The sequence below is a fragment of the Pogona vitticeps genome, chromosome 6 (assembly GCF_051106095.1).
Source record: "Pogona vitticeps strain Pit_001003342236 chromosome 6, PviZW2.1, whole genome shotgun sequence".
Lineage (NCBI taxonomy): Eukaryota > Metazoa > Chordata > Lepidosauria > Squamata > Agamidae > Pogona > Pogona vitticeps.
In genome coordinates, this window is record NC_135788.1 from 463,172 (window position 1) to 484,984 (window position 21,813).

The 21,813-nt window shown below is 57.4% G+C and overlaps 1 protein-coding gene across 1 annotated transcript in view; it reads right to left on the reverse strand.

The window, feature by feature from the left end:
• Nucleotides 1-21,813, reverse strand: part of KCNH2 (potassium voltage-gated channel subfamily H member 2) — a 68,320-nt gene that overhangs the window by 29,360 nt on the left and 17,147 nt on the right. The window contains exons 3-5 of the mRNA XM_073002637.2: nt 9,171-9,335; nt 6,049-6,483; nt 5,198-5,412 (exon numbers count right to left, since the gene is read on the reverse strand). Of these exons, the coding sequence (XP_072858738.2) occupies nt 5,198-5,412; nt 6,049-6,483; nt 9,171-9,335 (815 nt within the window). The remainder of the gene's footprint in view (nt 1-5,197; nt 5,413-6,048; nt 6,484-9,170; nt 9,336-21,813) is intronic.

The following is a 21,813-nucleotide window of genomic DNA, read 5'->3' on the forward strand; positions in this document are numbered from 1 at the left end:
TGCTCCCTGCGCCCACCCACGGGGAGGCCCCGACTGGCCTCCGCCCCCTCCCTCCTTGTCCGCCCCCGCGGGCGCCTCGTGGCTTCCGGAGCCGCGCAGCCCATCTGCCGCGGCCAGCCCGCGCACGCCGGCCCGGCGCGGAGGGGCAGGCGAGGGGCGGGGCGCCGGAGCGAAAGCCTCCTGCTTGTCGGAGTCCTACTTTTCGGGCTCCGCTCTCTGCGTATCCTCTCTTTGCTGGTTCCCCATCTCCGCCCGGGCCTCTCTCCTGCAGAAGCGGCGACGGGCAGAACGGAAGGGGCGCACCTGGACTGCTTGAAGGGAGGCCAGGCCAGCCGGAGGAAAGAGAAGGCAACAGGCGCGCCCGGAGCCAGCCCACTCCCCCCCCCCCGGTGCCCAGCTAACCACCAAGCGCTCTTTCTGCCCAGGATTGCTCCCCGCGCTGAAGAAGAGGGAGGGAGGGAGGGACGGCGTCCCCCCCCTCCACCCGGTGTGGCGCTGCGGTCACCTTGGCCGGGCGCGCGCGCGCACGGGGAGGGAGGCGCTCCTGCCGGCTCCATCGGCGGGTGACTCAGGGGAGCCCCACGGCCCCCTCCCAGCGGCCGCCTTCCCCCTCTCTCTCTCCCCGCCAGCCCGACGTGAATTATGGGGCTGCGGCGCTGGGTGCGTCCTCCCTGCGGCAGCGGAGGCTGCTCCCCCTTCCCCGACGGGCACGGGCGGCCTGCCTGCCTGCCGCGGAGAGATGCGCCACTCCGGGCTCCCGAAGGAGCGCCGACGCGGAGAGCCGGCAGCCCGCGGGCTTCGCTCCCCGGCTTTCGGCGTCCTTCTTGTCCTCTCTGTGCCAAGGGCTCCAGGCGAGTGGCAGTCCCCTCGTTGGGAGAAGCCTCTCCTTTTGCCGAAAACACGGAAGGCTGGCAGACTCACGTTTCCTCCTACCTCTTACTGCCTGCGGGGTGGGGGGCAAAGAGGATGCAGTCGGTTCCGCCACACCTCGGGACCCATCGCGGGAGGCGGCGCGTAACGGGAGAAGACAAGGCTCCCGATTCACAAACAGAAAAAAAGGCACGCTTTCAAAACTACTGGTTTTGTGCCACCAGCTTCCTCCCAAACCCTACAAGGATAGGGAACAACACACCGGGCAACAACTGACTACACAACCAGGAGACACGTGCCAGGATCCGCCCCTACTGGATGTCAACCTTGTCTTCGTCTATATGTCTTGGGAGACACATTACAGACTGGCCACAACCCCCCTGGCAACAGACGTGTGCCCCATGTCCGCCACGGTGAATCTAGACACACCACCCTCTGCCCTCCCTCACTGGGCCACAGGCCGGTCTCTAAAGAAATGGACACAACCTTCTGTCAGAACGGGAGGGCCACCTCAGCATCGCAGGGGGCCCTTCCACTGACCTAAAAGCAGCCGTTGAAGAAGGAAGAGACATCTCAGAGAGAGAGAGGAAGAGGAAGCTCCACTCTCTCCCAGAGGTTTGAGAAGATCAGAGTCGTAGGAAGGGCAATGGATTCACAGGGCACCCCCTCCGTAACTGGCTGACTTCCATGGTCAAGCTCCTACTAGAATGCTCCCAGTCAAGACTTTGTGTGCCTGATTCTGCCCCAGCCTGACTGACTACAATCCCACCTTCAGCCAGAGAGACACGTCCGTGAAGCAGCAACAGCAGCAGCAGCAACAACAACAACAGCATGCTCTCAAGCCCATTCAGCCCAATGTTTCCCAAGGCGTTCTAGGTCTAGGTACACAGGAGGAGGGGCTCATGGCTCCCTTCTTCGGGGGGCCTTTCTGGGGTTACCATGCTCTTTGCCCAAGGCCACCCAAGCTGGCTTTTCTCCCTGGAGGCAGCGAGGGGGAACCGAACTCCCAACCTGATGCTCAAGGAGCTCTCCAGCCAAGCCATGTAGGTATCTCTGTACCCATCAAATGGGGATGAAAAAAGAGGCTACTGGATGAAGGGAAGTCCAACAAAGGAGGCCGCTGCCCACAAGGACTGAGGCCACCGTTCTGGTGGGAGCCTCACAAAAGAAACCCGCGGCCCACCCAGAGAAGCCGAGGAAAGCACAGACCTCCCACGGCTTTGCATTCACACCAGACCTCCTGGAAGATCCACAAAAACTTGGACCAACAGATAAAGCTTGAAGGACCAAGTCTCCCACATCCTAAGTGGGGAAGGCACTTTCATGATTCTCCATGCCCCCCTGCTCCCCCCCCCAATACACCAGTGTGATCCTGCTGGGCTGCAACTTCCCCCAACCAGCCAATCCAATCAGCAACTGGTTTGTGCCTGGCAGAAACAGCCGGGGCCCCATTGGGCCATGGATGGATGGGTGGGTGGCTGCTGCGTGCTCTCCGCACAGGGCAGTGATGGGCCTTCTGGTGCCGGCTGGGGTTAGAAAGAGAGGATGGGGGGGGGGAGGGAGGTGCTTCCAGGAGGGAGGGAGGGAGGGGGAGAGGGCTCCTCCAGCTCCTTCTGACTCCCTCTCTGCCAGGGATCCCAGCTCCTAAGGCTCAGCCCTGGGACACTGGCGATGACAGTGTCTGTGGGCATGTACAGAGTGCCTCTGCCATATCAGGACCCCCATACCCAGCTTCCAAGCACCAGGAATGAGATGAAAAGCCTTCCAGAGAGTGGAGGCGGTTGAGGCAGAGGCTTCTGACCCAAGGGAGGCTAAATGAGCATCCGTGGTCAGCCTTGCAGGTGCATGGAATGCCGTGTCACACTCCTGAAGAAGTGAGTTCTGAGGGTCATGGCAGTGTGCGAAGAGTGCAAGGACCGGGTGTGCAGGAAGGGAGACCGTGATGTGGCAGGACACATCGAGTTTTAGCGGAATGGGCCTGTGAAGGCATACACCTGTGTATGACCCATAGGGGTGGGTGGGAATGGCCTGCGCATGACGGCACTTTGTTCCCACATGTCTCTTCTCATGCCTATTATGCTTTGGCACCACTTTATTTGCAGCCAGGTAGGGGAGGGCGCCTGGCCTTGGGGGGAGGGAACGTGAGGCTCCTCCTAGGCAGCGTCTTCCTCATCAAACCAATGTGCACTGACGCCTTGATGAAGCCACTGGCAGCCCTGAACAGGGAGGGGCGTACGCTCACACACACACACACACACACACACACACACACACACATGCCGCCTCCCTCCCAGAGTGCGAGTGGCCTCATTCTGTCTGGACAGTAGACATGTGGGGTGGGGGTGGGGGACAAGAACCTGTGGCAGAGAGAGATGCAGGATCCCTGCCTCCCCTCTTGGAAGAGCACGAGACCTTCTTCTCTGTCCAGCCCAAGAGGATCTGGGGAGGTGACGGATGGGGAGGGCATGGGGGTGGGTTGGTCAGTCGAGGGGGGGGACTGTGTCTCTTCCTCTCTGGGTCCCCGCTCAGTCTCAGAGCAGGAGGCTGGGGGGAGCACCCTCCTGCCACTGTCACCAGAGGAGTCAAACCTCAGCAGGGTGGGCCAAGGCCCTGATCCCGCACAGGCCACATTTCCGCATCCTTTCTCTCCCTGAGCAGCCAGTACTTCAGGAGCCTACAGTGGTGCGAGGGGGGTTGCTTTGTAGAGACAAGCTTTGCCCCTCCATCCATCATCTCACCACCTCCCCCCAAATCCTAAGGGGTTCTTCTTCAAGGTGAACCCTCCCCCTTCCAAAGATGGACTAGGCTAGAAAGGGAGCAGGAGCAGCCCCTGGCCAAACTTGTAGAAGACGCTCCCCATCCACACACACCCTTCCACCTTCAGCTTCCTTTAGCACACACACCCATCACCCTCATTTAAAAATGTTGTTTTTCCTCCAGTGGTTGCCGACATCTGCTGGCAAGCCACTCTGTACACTTCACGGTGCCCAGGGCTCAGAGCTTCCCTTTCCAGCACCCAAAGAGGGAAAAGGACCAGGGATCATGTCGGGCAGGTGATCTGCCTCATCCTAAATGGTCTGTGGAAGGTCAGCAAGGAGAGCAGCCCACCTAGCCCATAGGTGAGCAAGCCCCGCGTCAGGTCAGACCCTCTGTGTGGAAGGGGGGACACGTAACACAGACACGAAGCACCGGGTGGGGAAAGAGGTGGCGGCACCATGTGAGTGTGAACACGTGCTGCAAAACTGCATCCTGTCCCAAGGGTTGGGTGCCACTTAAGCCCATGAGAAGGTTGGCCTGAGGCCGGATCAGGCCCAAGAGCCACCTGGCCCTGTGCCCAGTATGCCAAGCAGACCCTGCCCCCCCCCTTGGAGGAAGCCCCCCAGGCAGCATGACGGAAGCAGAATGGCTCCTTCCTGCTTGTCTTCCCTGGCGTAGGGTGATCAAGGCCAGCTCAGCCACCCGGAGATGGTCCCAAGAGGGGCCAGGCCAGGATTTCTGGGATCAGCCGTGCTGAGAGCAGGGAGGCTTCTGCCCCAGCAAAGCACCCGCCTGCCCTCCTTCCCTTCCTGTTGCAAAGGGGGGGGGGTCTTTCTTTGCTCAGCCGGTTGCCTCAAGGGTGCCAGAACCTCCCTCCGAGGACCGCCCACCCCAAGTCCCTGGGAGCAGCCTGGAGCCTCCGAGGGTCTCGAGCTCTCTGGCAAGAGATGCACCCCCTGTGAGGGACCACCCCGATGGACACACACACACCTATGCACACACACGCGCAGACAGAGACATGCAGCGGTTCTCCAGCCAAGCTGGCCTTCCCAACCCCACAGATAACCCCCCCCCAACTCCCACAGGGTGGATGATGGGAGGGATGCCAGAAGATGCTCCAAGAAATGGAAGGCCTGCCCTTACTCGGGGGGGGAGGGTTGCTCAGGGGAAGCTTGGCACAGTTGCCCTCCTCTTCCAAAGCAGAGCTTGCACCAGCATCCCAGTGCTTAATCCGGGGGGACCCCCCCAATTCCCATAGTGCATGGTAGAGCAGTCACCCAGCCCAGGAGGGGCCTTTGCACATGACTACTGGTTGACAAAAAGGGCAGCCAAGGGGAAAGAAAGAAAGAAAGAAAGAAAGGGGGCCGGGACAGATTCCAGTTGAAGGGCACACAAGGGCGTGAGGAAGAGCAAAGGTCCAAGGCTTGGACGGACCCAGCTCACAATGTGGGTCATGCCCGCTGGTCCCCTCGACCTGCATGGGTGAACGGACCAGATTCTTCTCTCCTCCCACCCCACCCCACCCCACCCCACCCCACAGTCGCCCAGAGGGTAGGGAGGAGCGGCTCACCTGGGTGACCTTCTCCGTGACATTGTGGGTGCGATCCTTCAGCTTGCTGGAGGCAATGATCTCCTTCTCATTGGAGGGGGAGGTGAGGAAGGCCTCTGCCTTGAAGTCCACAAAGTTGAGGGTGATCTGGGGGATCTTGCTGATGGCCCGGTAGCGCATGAGGTCCGAGTCCGAGGTGGAGTTCAGAAGGTGGCTTCGGAGGTTGTTCATGGCACCTGCCCATTGCCCAGAGGCCACAATAAAAGTGGGGAACGGGCAGAGAGCCCGCGGCCCCTCTCCTCCACCACCGCCACCAACCCAGCACGCGTCCCCCAATCCAAAGCACAGACCCAGGGTGACTCTCTCCAAGGTCTCTGGAGGGAGGCCGAGCCAGAAAGTCGGGGCCTCAGAGGCCAGGAAGACCCACTCCTAGCCCTTCAGCACAACTGCTGGAGGTGGTCAGCAAACCAAGTGGCGAAACAGGGCTTGATTCCCTGAGAGGAAGGAAGGGCTTGTTCACCAACATGCTGGGATGGATTCCCTGACACTCCTCTCCCCCCCCCCAACTACCTTTCCTTGGCCAACTAACTCTCTTTCTCTGGCAGGTAAAGGTGCCCCTTCTGCTGCCTTCCATTTGCTTTGCTGCCTTTGTTGCATAAGGTTTCGGGGAGGAGAGAGAGAGTGGAGGCACCGCCCGGCCCCTTCCTGATATCCACTAGGTTCTCTCAGCCACACAGCCTGAGCAAACCCACGTCTGCCTTTCACGGCTATAACGCTTTTCTTCATTCAGTGGGCTAACCTCTGAGAGTTTCTTGACTTTTGTGCAATTTACCTTTGGAACCTAGTTTCCAAGATCGGAATGTGCAAGCTACCTGTGCTGGCGTGGCGGGTGTGGCCCCGGGCCTTGTCGCTCTCGCTCTTCATGGCCTCGATGTCGTCCACCGAGGAGGCCCGGCGCACGCTGTAGAAGCTCTCGCGGGAGCGGCTGCGCGTCAGGCTGCAGTTGGAGAACGAGGCGTCCAGGTTGAGGCGCCCCTTCCCGGTCCGGGGCGAGGAGTGGGTGACGGGGACCCCCTGGCCGCCTTCCCCCTGGCACTCCATCAGGGCCTGCTGGTCCTCGGGCTCCCCGCACCCCAGGCAGTGGTTGTCCAGGGAGGAGGTGACCTCGTCGAGGGCCACGGACTCGCTGCTGTGCTTGGAGAAGTCCACCACCACGGCCTCGTCCGGGTCGTCCTGCGGCAGGGACTGTTTGCTCCCTGCCAGGGCCAGCAGGGCCGGCAGCTTCAGCCGGAAGGACTTTCCACGACCTAGGAAAGGAGGAGGGAGGCAGTTAGAGGGGCGCTGGGCCAGGTGGGCCCCCTTCCTCCCCACTGCTGCGTCTCCAGCAGCAAAGTGCTTGGGAGCTGCTCCCTAATCCGGCCACCCGCCCTTCTGACACTGCTGCTCGGTTAGGTCATTGTTGTTGTTGTTGTTGAGTCGTTAAGTCGTACCCGACTCTTCATGACCCCATGGACCAGATCACGCCAGGCCCTCCTGTCTTTCACTGTCTCCCGGAGTTGGGTCAAATTCATGCTGGTCGCTTTGATGACACTGTCCACCCACTCCGTCCTCTGTCGTCCCCTCCTCCTCTTGCCCTCACACTTTCCCTACATCAGGGTCTTTTCCAGGGAGTCTTCTTTTCTCATCAGATGGCCAAAGTCTTGAAGCCTCAGCTTCAGGATCTGTCCTTCCAGTGAGCACTCAGGGTTGATTTCCTTCAGAATGGATAGGTTTGTTCTCCTTGCAGTCCAGGGGACTCTCAAGATCCTCCTCCAGCACCACAATTCAAAGGCATCAATTATTTGGCAGTCAGCCTTCCTTATAGTCCAGCTCTCACTTCCATACATTACTACTGGAAAAACCATAGCTTTGACTAGGCAGACCTTTGTTGGCAAGGTGATGTTTCTGCTTTTTAAGATGCTGTCTAGGTTTGTCATCACTTCCCTCCCAAGAAGCAGGCGTCTTTTAATTTCGTGGCTGCTGTCTCCATCTGCAGTGATAATGGAGCCCAAGAAAGTCAAATCTGTCACTGCCTCCATATCTTTCCCTTCTATTTGCCAGGAGGTCATAGGACCAGTGTCCATGATCGTAGTTTTTTTGATGTTGAGCTTCGGACCATTTTTTGCACTCTCCTCTTTCACCCTCATTAACAGGTTCTTTAGTTCCTCCTCACTTTCTGCCATCAGAGTGGTATCATCTGCATATCGGAGGTTGTTGATATTTCTTCCGGCAATCTTAATTCCGTCTTGGGATTCCTCCAGTCCAGCCTTCCGCATGATGTATTCTGCATATAAGTTAAATAAGCTGGGGGACAATATACAGCCTTGCCGTACTCCTTTCCCAATTTTGAACCACTCAGTTGTTCCATGACCAGTTCTAACTGTCGCTTCCTGTCCCACATATAGGTTTCTCAGGAGACAGATAAAGTGGTCAGGCACTCCCATTTCTTTAAGAACTTGCCATAGTTTGCTGTGGTCCACACAGTCAAAGGCTTTTGCATAGTCAATGAAGCAGAAGTAGATATTTTTCTGGAACTCTCCGGCTTTCTCCATAATCCAGCGCATGTTAGCAATTTGGTCTCTAGTTCCTCTGCCCCTTCGGAATCCTGGTTGTAGCTCTGGGAGTTCTCGGCCCATGCCCTGTTTCATCCTCTGCAGTGACTTGACATGTGCTTTTTGGGAGCATCTGCAGGTAGTTCCAGCTGAAAGGTTCAGCCACAAGCAGCTCTACCCCGAAGCTGAAGCCGGCCATTACTAACACGGGGCCTCCTAGAGAGCCGCCAGCTTTCACAGAATGACAGGATCCAGAGCTGTGAGTGTCCCGGAGGGCTGAGCTCCCTCCAGCTGCAAAGGCAGGAGAGGGAAGCAGGACTCTCCACATGAGGAGTGCGATCCGCCTCAGGTGCACTCTTGAACAGGGCCCTCTTCTGCCACCTCCTCATGGCACGGAGGTGATCCTGAGCTCTCAAAATCATGCCAGCAGAGCAGAAATGCCCTCAGGCTAGGAGGGCTTTGGGTGCAGCCACCCCATGGCAGGCAGGTGCCTGCGCCCCGGCCTCCCTAAGCGTGCAGATGGACCTCACCAGAAGGTTGTGGGCCAGGAGATCAAAGCGGCCGGTGGGTGGTGCGTTGCGCTCAGCATCGGTGAAATGAGCCACGCATTTCCCCCCCCCGGGACATCTGCCTCCCCCCTTGGGGGTGAATGGGGAGGCAGCCCTCAGTCCTCACCCATGGTGCAGCTCCTGGGGTGGACGGACCCCCACCCCCACCCGTCAGAGGCCGCGGCCAACTCCCACCTTCCCTTCCTGGCAGAAAAATGACGGTGGCCCAAGAGAGGAAGCCGACGTCTTTGGTATACCTGGAGAAGCTTCACGAACAAGGCAAGACCACAGACTGAGAAACGCCTCGCCAAGACGCTTTGCTGAAGCTTTACTTTCCTGGGCCAAGCCTGAGGCAACCCCCCTTTGGCAAATCTGCTGGTTGTGTGCGGCACAGATTGCGCCACCCCCCCCCCCCCCGGTGATGTTGTGTTACTATTGGTACTATGAGTTGGGTGGGGTGGTTTTTTTGTGCCTTCTTTCTTGGGATCTGCAGAACTTATCTGCTTCCAATTATCACCAGAACATTAAAGGTTGCGTCTTAAAAAGGGGGGGGAGAGTCTGATGCCCGTGATGTGAAAGTACCACCAGTGCTTTCAAGCACAGCTACCCCCAAAGTGGAGAGCTGATCTGGGGGAGCGAGGGACCTGCCCCAGTGGGTCCTAGAGGGACAGAGATCCAAAAAAAAGGGGGGGGGTAAAGATTGGCAGTGGCTGCTCCAAGATGACATCTATAATTTCCCCCCCACACACACGCAAAAGAGCACTTCACTGCTATCTTGGTTGGGGTGGTGTCATCTGGCCAGGAGGCTGGGGAGTGAGGAAGAGTCAGCCCCCCCCAGCAGCCCCTCCCACGTACCTGTGGGCAGCCAGGCGGCTGGCGAGACCCAGTGGTTGGTGTTCTTGACAGGGCTGGTCAGCAGGTCCCGATCCATCACCACCTCGAAGTTGAGGATGAACATGATGACCGCCCCATCCTCGTTCTTCACGGGCACAACGTCCACCAGGCAGAGGAAGCAGCTGCCTGCAGGGCAGGGAGAGAAGAGACCGACCGGGACGTCACCGCCTTTGCCTGCCCCAAAGGCAGAAGGGCAGAAAGGGGGCCTTTTTGGGAAGGGGGCCAGGCAGGAGTCCAGCCTGGAGGAAAAGGGAGGGACAAGGGCAGCCCCACTCGCCCCATTGGGCCTCTTTCGCAAAAGAAGGGCAGAAGAGAGAGAGGTGGGGGGGGGGCCTGCATTCCTGATTTCACGCTTTCCCCAGGTTTATTCCAGAAGCCTCTCTGATGATGAGTAGCCACCCTTTGGGCCGAGCCACGGGCCTCCCTCCATGCTCCCTCCGGCCCTCTGCAAAGGGTGGTCCCTAAGAAGCCAGGAGAACCAACCCAGGGCTGGGGTGAGGAGGCTGAAGGGAGGGCAGAAGGAGGAAGGCATGAGCACGGGGCCTGGGTTCAGCTCCTACCCCTGACCTCCCGGAGCCTCGCGCAAGCCGTTCTTTGCTCTCCACCTCACCTGGTCCCACTCAAGAGAAACGACACACACACACACATGCACACACACACACACCCCGGTGCAAGGCCCTGTCCCTGATGCCTTGGGCACCTCAAGTTGTGCCAGCTAAGTGTCCCACAGGCCCCACGAGTGTGCATCATCCCAGTAGGCCCACTGCGCCCCCTTTGCCTCTGGTGGATGATGCCGAATCAGAGGCCAGGAGCTGCAGCAGTCGGAGGTGGGGTGGGGGTGGGTGGGTGGGGGAAAAAACCACAACAGGATGGGCATAATCCAGCCCGAGGACTTTAACAGCTGCCGTGTTAATCCTGTGCCAGGAAGGCTCTCTCCCGCCACTGGGGGGGGGGGCAGGGAAAAGATTATCTTGCAGAGACTCATCAGAGGCTGGCAGGCCTCTTTTAGCCCCCACCCCACCCCCTGCAAGACCTTAGGAGTGACCTCTGGGTGGCGCTGCCCCCCTCGGAAAGTGGCGCTCACCCGCCCTGTGAAAACAGGGGAGGACTGGGGGGGGCACAACTTTCTTGTAGGGTGAATGGGAGGCGGGAGACCTCTTCTTTGTGGGATGTGGAGCAGGAGCCGAGGTAGCCAGCCGAAATGCAGGAGGTGAACCAGGTCTGCCAGGGAGGGAGGGAGGGAGGGAGGGAGGGGGTAGTGGAGGCACAGCTGGACTGACCTCGTTTCTCAGAGAAGCCACAGGGATTTGGAGCCCCAGGACTGTGTTTGTTCTCGAATCTGCTTAAAGACACTCCAAACACCCCCTCCCACCATGGAAGGCGTCCCTGCTCAAGCACAGCACACACACACGCACCTCCCCACCTCAGCCCCCTCTGTGGGCGCTTCAAGCCGAGGCTCGGTGGAAACATAAGCACCAGGTCTTTTCAGCACCCGAAGCCTGCAGAGGGTTGGGGGTCCCAAGCGGCCAAGGAAAGGCACTCCTTGGCACCAGCTCAGCCGTTCCTTCTGCCTCCGGAGCTGCACCGACCGGCGCTCCAGACCACACCTGCCAGTCCCTTGCATGCTCAGCCCCCCCCCATCCCCAGAAGAGGAGCCCTCCTTCCCCACCTGCCAGCATGTGGCAAAAGGTGGTCAGCGAGCTGAGGGCTCAGGCATCGTGAGGACCTCTCCGGAGCCACGGTGGTGTCAAGGCTCAGGCCTAGAGCAAGCCAGGAGAGCCCTCTGAGCATGCACAGATGACTTCCTCTCTCACAGAAGTTGGTGCCGGGATAAGCTCTGGGATGCGGAAGGGGATGCCCCTGGCAGGAGAGTCTCTGCTCTGGCACCTTTTCCCTTCATTTTTACATTAAGGATCAGTACCTGCCCCCAGAGAGCCTTTGGAGGCAGCCAGAATTGATCAAGCCCTGGAGCTGGGCCCGATTGATGCCGGGCGTCTGATCTTTCCACCCCTGCCGCTCCCGATGAAACTCCCCAGAGAGATCTAAACCCCTTTACAGATCTCTCTCTCTCTCTCTCTCTCTCTCTCTCTCTCTCTCTCTCTCTCTCTCTCTCTCTCTGTGTGTGTGTGTGTGTGTGTGTGTGTGTGAGTGTGTGAAAAGAAGGCAAACCATTGGCAGGACTCAAGGTGGGAGACTCAGGCAGCTCCTCCACCTTGAAGCTCCCCACACAGCCAAGCACCAAGCCAAACCCTCTTCCACGTCTCTGATGCAACACATACACAGAGGGGGGGGAGAGAGAGGGAGGGAGAAAGGGGGGAGAGAGAGAGGGAGAGGAAGAACCCCCCCCCGCCCTGAGAATCAAAGCTCACTCTTGCTTTGAATTTGCCTTTGTCAAGAGAATGGGAAAATAGGTGAATCATAGTTTCTGTTGCCCTCCTAGAAAATAGGCCTTGTAGTTCACGGCTAGGACAAGCTGATAGGAGAAGGGGGACAAAATCCTCACTATTAATTGGAAGGCATCAAACACCTGCACCTTATCTGTCAGAATGGAAACTTCAAGGCTAGACTGAGGACACTCCTTGGTACAGAGTTAATTAGGAGGAACAGTTTCAGCTGAGTAAAGTGGGGAGAAGTTACTCTCTTCTTCTCAAAGGTTCAGGACAATTCAACACCTGATTCATGGATCTCCTGGAAGGGTCTGGAAACTGGAATCTTGTGTATAAAAATGAGGAGAGAAGTTACTTAGTGTTGCCTAGTTATTTCTTAGGATACTATGCTCATCTGCTGTATTGCTGTAGGAGTTGCATTCTGCATATGCTTTGGAAATATGCTGAAGCTCTGCCAGGATGTATTAGCATAGGTTAGCCAGCTCTTATTTTCTTGTGGGATGGTCCTGGAATTGTCTTGCCTCACCTTTTTGATGGCTTATTTGCTCTACAATCTTGTGATGGTTTCCTTAATTTTTGAAATTGTTTGGAACTTTTGCTCTTTTGACATCTTTACCACCTTTACTAAAATACAAAATTTTACATCAGTTTGGCCATTTTGGAAAGTTGGTGGTTCCTAAACCCAGGTATTGCTTCAATCATGTACTGGCAGCCTGTGTGTTTTGTGAATGGACAGGAATATTTTCCCCAGCAGTCAGCACATTTGACCATCCTGGATTTTGCCCTCACCAGGAAAGTCAGAGTCGTGTGACGGAGTGTTTAGTGCAGGTCTCTCTGACCTGGCACAATGTTGATGACAGGCTTTATGACAGAAGCCTATGGGTGGGTGGGGTGGAAGGAGGAGGTCTATGGCCAGGTGAAATCTCACCCATGGAGAAAGGAGGAGTGAGTGAGGGATACTTCTATTGGGTGGGGTGGGTGAGATTCAGTTCCACAGCCTTCCTCTATCACTAAGTAGAGAAGAACTTGGCCAGAACAGTAGTGCCCAGGGATCCCTCTGGGGTCACCTAGCCCACTGACTGGTCTGTTGAGGGAGGGAGGGCATGAGAGACCCCCCCCAACAAGGGCTCAAAGCAGCCTTTCCAAAAGGCCAAATCAGAGGCTTCCTGGACTCCCGCTAATGAGCCACACGACTGTTGTGGTAGGAGCTCTCTAGCAATGTGGGAGTGGGACATGGACCACTGAAGCAATGCTGAGCCTGGGTGTGGCCCCCAGATGGTGGGATCCTAAACCCCATGAGGAGGGAAGGGAACACTAAGGGAAGCATCTGCAGACTGTTCAGGGAGCATCTCTGAGCATGCACAGAGAACCTCTCCTCTCCAGTGACTACCCACCAGCAGCCACCTGTGGAATGAGGGGCAAGGGCTTCAGGGGAGCACTGGCCCCAGCCCCCTCCCTTGAAGAGAACATGAGACGGAGTTGGCCCCCAGCCCTTTACTTGCCGGACCTGGTGGCCCTCCCGGGCTCCCCCCCCCCCGCTCTCTCACTTGCCTCCTGGCACCACCATCACCACCTTCTGCCAGGCAACAGAAGGACACCCCCCCAGGGGCTGGTGCTGCCCGCTCTGCCCACTCAGGAGAGGCTTGGTCCAAGCCATGTCATTGACCAGCCGGGGTGGGGGTGGGGGTGGGGGTGGCGCTCCAGGTGGACGCGGTGGCACAACTGGTACTCACCACCAGGGACTGGCGCAGGCGAGATGCAGCTGCTTGTGTGTGTGTGTGTGTGCGTGTGTGTGTGTGTGTTTCCAGGGGCTGGGTGTGGCCGGCTGGCACGTGCTGGGAAAGGGCACTCCCCCCTCAGGCTCTCCACTAGCTGCCAAGCCTGGCCTCCCCTCTGGGGTGGGGTGGGGCAGACAAGAGGAGGGAGGGGCCCATCACGGTCTGGTCTGTCCGGGGTTGGGGGGGGGAGGAGGAGGCCGACTGCCTTGCTCAGGAACTTGGAGCCTCCACGGCAGCCAGCGGGGATTTTATGCCTAAATATGGACCGGGCCAGCTGCAACACCACGGCAACGGGCGAAAGCACCACGCCAGAAGCAACCTGACCTCTGGGAGGGAGGGAGGGAGGGAAGGAGGGAGCCCGGCCAGGCTGCCCTGCAGCTGGGTTCCCCCTGGAGGGCTCACCTCCTCCCCCCCCGTCCCTTGCAGGGTTTGAGGGCAAGGTCCTCCTCCTGACCCCAACATGGAGAGAAGGGGCAGGCCTGCTCCCCCCCCCCCGCCAGAGGAGCCCTCCCGAGGTCGGAGGTCACACCAAACCAAAGTTTGCCTTGGAGCCAAACCCCGGGGGACCTTCCAACACAACAGGGCCTGTCTCCCTGCATTCCTTCCCAGCCCCCCCAGTCCTTCAGGCTGCCCCTCCTCTCTGGGTCCAGCCAGCCAGCCATGGCTTGTGAGTCGGTCCCATTTCTGATCCTGGCATGCTGGCCAACTGCAAACCACAGTTTGCCCATTCAGATGATGATCCTAACCTTCCTCACTAGGGCTTTGGGTGATGATGCTTGTCGTCTTGGGACCCCCCGGAGATGCCTTTGTCCCCAGGAGTCAAGCCAGCCGTAGGAAGGCAGGTCGGCATAGCATTTGCCTCACGCAAGGACTGGATCCTCCCTTCTCCCAGCCAAACTCTGCCTGAGTGAATGCACAGAAACCAAATCATGCCAAGAAACGTATGTAGAGGAAGAAGTATGAGACAAAGAGGGTGCTGAGGTTAGCAGGATATGGCTCCAGAGAAGGGAACAGGAATCATTTAGAAGCATCTCATGTGTTGCCAGCTGGTAGACACTTATGTGTCAGTAAAAGGTGGGGGCTGTTCCCTGAACTAGTGACCCCCTCAAAGTGCTGCTCTTAGCCACCAATTACTCTTTCATCCCTCCCCACCACCACCCGTTTACAGAGCGGCAAGTCAAGGAGACCACCATGGAGAAGTGCCCTTATTTTGCAGCCCTTCTGCTCCCTGCATCCTAGGACTGGGTGGGGGGGCACGCTAGCCTTTCCCCCTTTGCCCTTCCCAGCTATTTGGGTTCAGAGGCCTCCTGGCAGTCAGGGGCAGCTAACATGCCCCTCTGGCCTGTGTCCATGGATAGCTCTGTTCTCTGGGGCCTGCCCATACCCCTCCCAAAAAGTATCTCAGTGAGCAGCATCTGCTCTGATGGCCTGCTCCAGGTTCCCAGGTTAGCAGCAGGAGAGGCCCCCTGCCCTTCCCATCCACATCTTCCAGAAGGTACCCCTAATTCCATTCTCTCAGAGAAGCCCCCGGAGGCAAGGCGGTTGGGAGATGCCCCCGGGCACCAGGGCCGCCTGCGTCTGCCCAGTGGGCCATGCAGGTCTCCCAGCGCAGCCTGCCACTGTTCCAGACCCCAGTGAGCAGAGGGACCCTCGCGTGATGTGGGGGGGGGGGATAGCTTGCCGGCAGCTGTCCCTCTCCTGTCCAGTGAGTGTTCTAGGCCAGGCAACTCCCAACAGCCCACCGAGAACCGTTTGGGGTGGTCTCAGGCGCTCATCAAAGACAGCCGGCTAAGCCCACAGCTAGAGCCGACAGGCGGATCCCCTGCTTTCCTCCCAAAGGAGACCCACAAAACTGGGGCCAGATTCCCTCTGGCTGCCGTGCTTTGACCCCATGGCAAAGACCGCGGCACCCCTTGATTTCTGCAGCGGGCTCTGTGCTCACCCGAGAGGAGAAGAGCCCCCCAGGGCAGCCCCCTGCCTCCCCACCCCCACCAGATCCGTCCCCCTCCCTGGCCGGAACCTTCGCTGGCAGGAAGCCAGGCGCCCCCTCCCCCGCAGCCTTCTCTCCTTCACTGGACGGGAGGGAAGAGGAGGCCTTCGGCTGTGCCCTTGTGACCGGACGCCGACGGGCCGGCCTCTCCCGTGGGAAAAGAGCCCCGGAGCCCCGGCCGGCCCTGCGTCGTCGTCCCCGCTCTCCCCGGCCCTTCTCCGGCTAGGAGCAATCCGGCCTTACGGCCAGCAGGTGGCGCTCCTGCTTTAACCCTGGCCCCGTGCGCTTCTCGAGGGAGGCGGGCGGGCGGGCGAGGCGGGCGGCGGCAGCGGGTCTGGCGCTGGGAGGTGGTCGCCTTCCTTGGCACCTCTGCTGGCCCGCCTGACCCTGGGCTGTGGTGGGCACCTGCTGAGGGCCTCGTGCCTGGATTGTGGCCACGTACTCTTCGTGGAGTCCCCTGAACTGCAAGGAGGACAAACTTCTCCGTTCTGAAGGAAATCAACCCTGAGTGCTCCCTGGAAGGACGGATCCTGAAGCTGAGGCTCCAAGACTTTGGCCATCTCACGAGGAAAAAAGACTCCTTGGAAAAGCCCCTGATGTTGGGAAAGAAGAGAAGGGGACGACGGAGGATGAGATGGCTGGACAGGGTCACCAAAGTGACCAACATGACTTTGACCCAACTCCGGGAGGCCGTGGAAGGCAGGGAGGGCCCAGCGTGCTCTGGTCACGAAGAGTTGGACACGACTGAATGACTAAACAACAACTCTTTGTGGGGCTTCCTCCCTTTAAGGCTGGTCTGGAAACGGGGGCCAAGGGAGTCCTGGTCAACACCAGCCCGACCCGGCTTTGCTGGTGGCTCTTTTGGGGGTCTTGGTGCTGATGGACAAAGCCCCGAAAAAGTTTGGTGGGGAGCCGGCTACTTGAGGGCCCGCCTCCTTGCCCTGCAGGATCAGGAAGGTCTTCTGAACGAGAACCCCTGGGGATTCCCTGGGAACCCAACCGTTCTCTGAAGACCACCCTGAGTAGGCAGCGCTTTGGGTGTTCCAGCTCCTAGACAATGGCCACTCTTTCAGTGGGAGAGGAAGATGCCCCTTTCACCCTCTCGTCCTTCTAGACAAACATTTCCTGATGGAAAATAAAATTCCAACCACGTTTCACTGACACATACTTTTTTGCAGTCTTTTTTTTTTTGCATGTCTTTTAATTTGCTGAACAACAATCTGAATGTAATCCAAAAAGCTCTCTGCCAGGGGTGGGGGCAGTATCTGAACCTCTGGGGAACAAATAAACCCAGTGTGGTGTAGTGGACAGAGTAACAGAATAGGTCAAAGGCCTGGGTCCAAATCCCTGTGCAGCCATGGAAACTCATGTGCGGGGGGGGGGGGGAACAGGTGGGACTAATAAAACCACTCCTTAAATGCCTCATTCACCATGAAAGCTCAGTCTGGATCACTATACGTTGGTTCTGACTTCATGGCACAGAATAACAGCCATAAGGTAAAGGGGTCTTTTTGCTGCAGTGAGCTTGATGGAGAAAAAGGCCAACCTCCCTCGTGTGTGGTTCATGAAAGAAAGGCAACCTGCCTCCTGAAGGGTATTGAGAAGCGGGTCTGAAATCGGGGGGGGGGGGGGGGTGGCAATATTCTCCTAATGCCAGAATGCAAACTTACAAGTGTCGGCATGTCTGGAGCACAGAGCCTCGTTCTGGACACCTCACCTCAAGCCAGAGCAGAGGAGGGCTGGAAAAGGCATGCCTTCACCCTGTACCAGTTTGTTTCCAGAAGCTCAAGGACTCAAAGCAATCAAAGGGAAATGTTTCCATGTGGCAGCGTTTGAGGTTCTCGGCTCAGAGAGAAGGTCAACAACTAATTTGATGCATGGCGTGGAGAAAGCAGCTGGGGAGAGCACTCCTCAGTCCCCCGTTTCTCGCTCAGTGGTGGAAACTGCAAACATTCAGTGAAGCCAAACAACGTGAGATTTAAAACAGGGCATAAAACCATGGAATTCCCTCCCATGGGGCAGTCATGTGATGAACCCCCACCACAGAGAGCTTTCAAAGGGGGCCTGACAGACGCACACAGGAGAAGGCCCTCCTCGGGATGGCTAGATGTCACTTTCGCTGTCAGAGGCAGGGTGCCTTCCTCATCGGTGTCTTGTGGCCACAAGTGCAGAAGGATGCAATTCTTGTCTTGCGGGGTTTCTAGTTGGCCACCAAGAGGACAGAAGGGAGAACCAAGAGAGCTTTCGATTTGATTCCGTGTGAAAGGTCTCCTGTTCTCAGAAGGGACTCGGCTGAAACCAACCTTTCTGAAATTCAGGGCTGGCTCGCTTGGCCAGCGTCTCCTCCTGCCATTTCCCATCCATTTTGGCCAGAAGAAGAGGCCAGCAAAGTTTAAAATCAGATAATTTTGGAGCTGGACATGACCCTAAGTGTTGTCTCACCCAGCTGCTCATCAGCGAAGATGGGACTGATGGGAATAATAAGTTATTTGTAATTAGTTCTTTTTGTAATAAGGAATGAGTAACTAAATTGCATTACCACTACAAGAAGCGGAACCACTGTACATCCTCTGTGGTGTAACTAAAATGGTGTTAAGTTATTGCACTATGACATGGGGGGTGGACTCTCTATTTAGGTGTGTTATATCACAGGCCAGTGGCTTGTGGCACTCTGAGGTTTTGGAAAAAGTAATTAAAATAAATTGTCCTATTTACTTTTGAAGACCAAAAGCAAAAAGCAAAAAGGCATGCTGCGTATATACCCCCCCCCCCATAGTGCTTCAAGCACTCTCTGGGAGGTTTACAAGTTAATTATGCAGGCTACACATTCCCCCCCCCCCACAGCACGTTGGGTACTCATTTTACCGACCTCGGAAGGATAGAAGGCTGAGTCAATCTTGAGCTGTCTGTCTGGGATTGAACCCCAGGTCGTGAGCACAGTTTTGGCTGCAGGACAGCAGTTTAGCAACTGCGCCACAAGCCTCTTACCAAGATTACTTTTAAAATATAACTCTGTGTGTATTACATTTCATCTAGTCAGTTCCAACTTAGGGAGAGTCCAGTGAGGTTGCAAGGGATATGAGAGATTTACTGCCCTCCCCACAGAATTTCCCTGGCCTGGGTCGCTTGAGTCCCGAGTCCAGCACACCGCCCGAACCCACAACACCACGGTGGCTCCAGTGACAGCAATATTAAGGTGCTGTATTTGGAGGGCCTTGGGGGAAAAGCCTTGGGGGATGTCAATCCATTTTTCCACATTTTCAGCCATGTAGACACAGACAGACGGGAGAGGAAAGACAGACAGAGACCCACACCCCACTTTTCCCAGTCCTCACACGCAGCTGGTGTAACACAACTGCTAGGGCTGAGTGAGCTGAAGGGGTCCCACCACAAGACTCAATCCAGACACAAGCCCACCCACAACTGCTTGCTTGCCCCCCCCGCCCTCACCCCATCATCTGTCTTGAATGGGTCATTGTACCACCTCCTGGGGGAGGTGCCTTCAGCCACACCCACCTCCTCCCCAAACAAGCGGTGCCACTTTCCCCACCCTTAAGCATGCTGTATGGAGGGAGACGAAGCTGGGCCAGCAGGCAGGGGAAGGTGGCCAAGGCGGCTGAGCGCCTGCCGGAGGTGGTTGCAAACGCCACACAGTGGCTGCCCAGGAAAAGCCACGGCCCCGATCCAGGGCAGGGCTGGTGCCAGCCTTAACAGGACTGTGCCGGGAAGCATCCTTGAGATCCGCTGCATAAAGGCTGAGGAGGGCTAGTATAAGGGAGACCCAGAGAGTCTGGGCTGGAAGCACGTCCTTCTCTCCCCTTCCCCAGGCTTTGCCATCCGCCCCCTCCCTCCCTCCCCCCCTCCCTATCAGGTTTGTTTCTAGCAGCTCAAGGGCTTGAAAGCAGGAGGCCAAGACTAGCAGAAGCTGGGGGGGGGGCACTCACAGGACTCAACGCGATGCAGGCCAGCCCAGACAGGAGCAGGTGCTCCAGGGTGGGGGTGTCTCTTGTATCCCCCTTAGCCTCCCAGGATGAAATGGACCCAACCCCCACCCCCGGAAGGATCTGTCACTTATCACAGGGGAGGGGGAGGAGGGGGGAGGGGGGAGGGAGGGAAGAGCACTTATGAAAGTCCCTACTCCATTCATGGGGCACAAGATCTGGCAGGCAGGCAGGCAGGCAGGCTGGTGCAGTCAGGAGGGCAAAGCTGGGCTCCAGTCAGGCTCTTGCAACACTCCTTGCATGCCAGTCTGTGTGCCACCACTGCCCACCCCCCTTGCCCTGCTGGGCCCCTGCAGGAGGAAGAGAAGGAGCCTGCCAGGATCCCGTCCGTCCGGCTGCAAGGCGGCTTCTCCACTTTGCCTTGGGACAACAGCAGCAGCTCACGGTGTTCTCTGCCGCTGCTGTCTCTTTTTAGATGCTATTAATCCCTGCCAAGTTTCCCTTTCAAGGGGGCCTTTCTCTCTCTCTTTCTTCCTCCCCCCCCCCCCAGCCTGTCAGCTCTTTCCAGCCTGGTAGCAAACCAGCTGCAGCTATAGCTACCCTCTCTGCAGGCCCTCCTGCCAGGGTCCAAGGGGCTTGTGAAGCCTATGGGCAGGGAGGGAGGGAGGGAGGGAGGGAGAGGGCAGGGGGGATTTAGATGGGCATTGACCTGCATGCCCTCTCACCCCTCATTCAGCCCACTCCCCCCAAATTGCTCCGCCTCTCACCAGGCACTTCCTGCCCTGCACAGCCTGGAACTGCTCAGAGGGAAGGTGGCTGGTTCCCCCACTGCCGATGCTCTCCTCTCCCTCCCCTGACCCTTCCCCATGACACAAGGAGAGGCTGAACCCCTGGTAGGGCAAGGTCTATACCTCCACCCCCTTCCAGCCTCGTTTTTTCAGGAGGTGCCCCCCCCCCGAGACTCTTCTCTCACACTGAACCTGCCCCCTCCTTCTTTTCTCCCCTGACCCGAGTCTGCTCCGCACCTTTCCACCAGCCACTCCATAGGGCTGGGCAAACTCATGCTCCAAGGGGCACAGCAATGACAAGCTGCCGCAGGCAGCCACGGGCACAGAGAGCCGGCCCACGAGAGTGCCACGGAGCTAGACCACGGTACACAGACTGGGGCTTAGAGAACCTCTACAGACTAATGTGGACTCAGGTTTAGCATGTCGTTGACCGCATAATTTCAGGCGATGGAGGGCTGGTTGCCTTTATTTATCACTGGCCAGGAAAAAAGAAAGAAAGAGAGTGTGTGGAACATGAACCTAGGAAGACAGACAGACGGATTGGACAGAGGTACAGTATTGACAAATAAGCCCCCCTCGACTCTTCCACACAAAGACACAGAGAGAGAGAGAGAGAGAGAGAGAGAGAGAGAAACACATAATGCCCAGGGAGCCGACTTCCGCCTTGAGCTCTCCCTGCTGCCAAGGTGAGGACTGGGGTCCTCCAGCTCTTGTTCATTTAAAGCAGGCCACGGTCTAGGGGTGGAGCAGCTGCACATGCCTCCCTCCCCCAGGAACTTGGATGTCGATGAACATTCATTCTGCATCCCCCCCCCCACAATTTTCTTAACCTGTTTATTAACCTGTTTATTTCCTTTTTTAAAAAAAAAAAGCTCCCTACTGGACCCAAATTGTTTCTGAGCGAATATTTGGAGTGGGTGTAGCAGGCTCAGGTTCAGCTGGTATAGCTGATAGGTTGAAGCCTAGAGTTCAAATCCAAACCACCACCCCCCCGCCGCCTCCTGCAGCTCCTGGGTGGGGGCCCAACTGAGATCGACCTGGAGGGAGCAAGTGCGGCTGCCACGTTCTCCCACCCCGTGGCCTTGGGAGAGGTGCCCAGGGGTCTCAAAGTGCCACTGCAGGGGTGGGGAAGCAGGAGCATTCCCCTCCATCCAGCACTGAGCCTGCAGCTGCCCTGGGTGGGCACAGAGGGGGGGAAGAAGCCCATGCACCAGAGCGAAAGGGCAGAGGGGAAAGCATACACCCCAGAAGTCACCCCGACGTGCTGCACTCTCCCTGGAAGCTAGAATGACCAAGCCGGTGGGTCCTTGTACTGTGAGCACCTCCTGAGAAGGCAAGACATGCTTGCAAGAACAATAAGGCTAGGAAAGGCGGAAGGCAGCCGGAGAAGAGGAGGACTGAGCACGAGATGGATTGACTTAGTAAAAGAAGCTATACTCTTGGGTTTGCAAGACCTGAGCAGGGCAGTTGAGGACACGGCATTTTGGAGGTCATCAGCGGTTGGAGAAGGTCACTGTACATTGGAAATTACAGCAAGGATAATATTTGTAAGGAACTGGAGAAATGATAATCAATTTAATTTGGAGGAATGGTATAGAGAATTATGGGACATGGCAATCAATGACGAACTGACATGTGACATGAAAATAAGTAGAGGCCAAATGAAAAATAATGATTTTAAGAAAATATGGAATGTCTTTCTGGAACATGTATTTCGGAG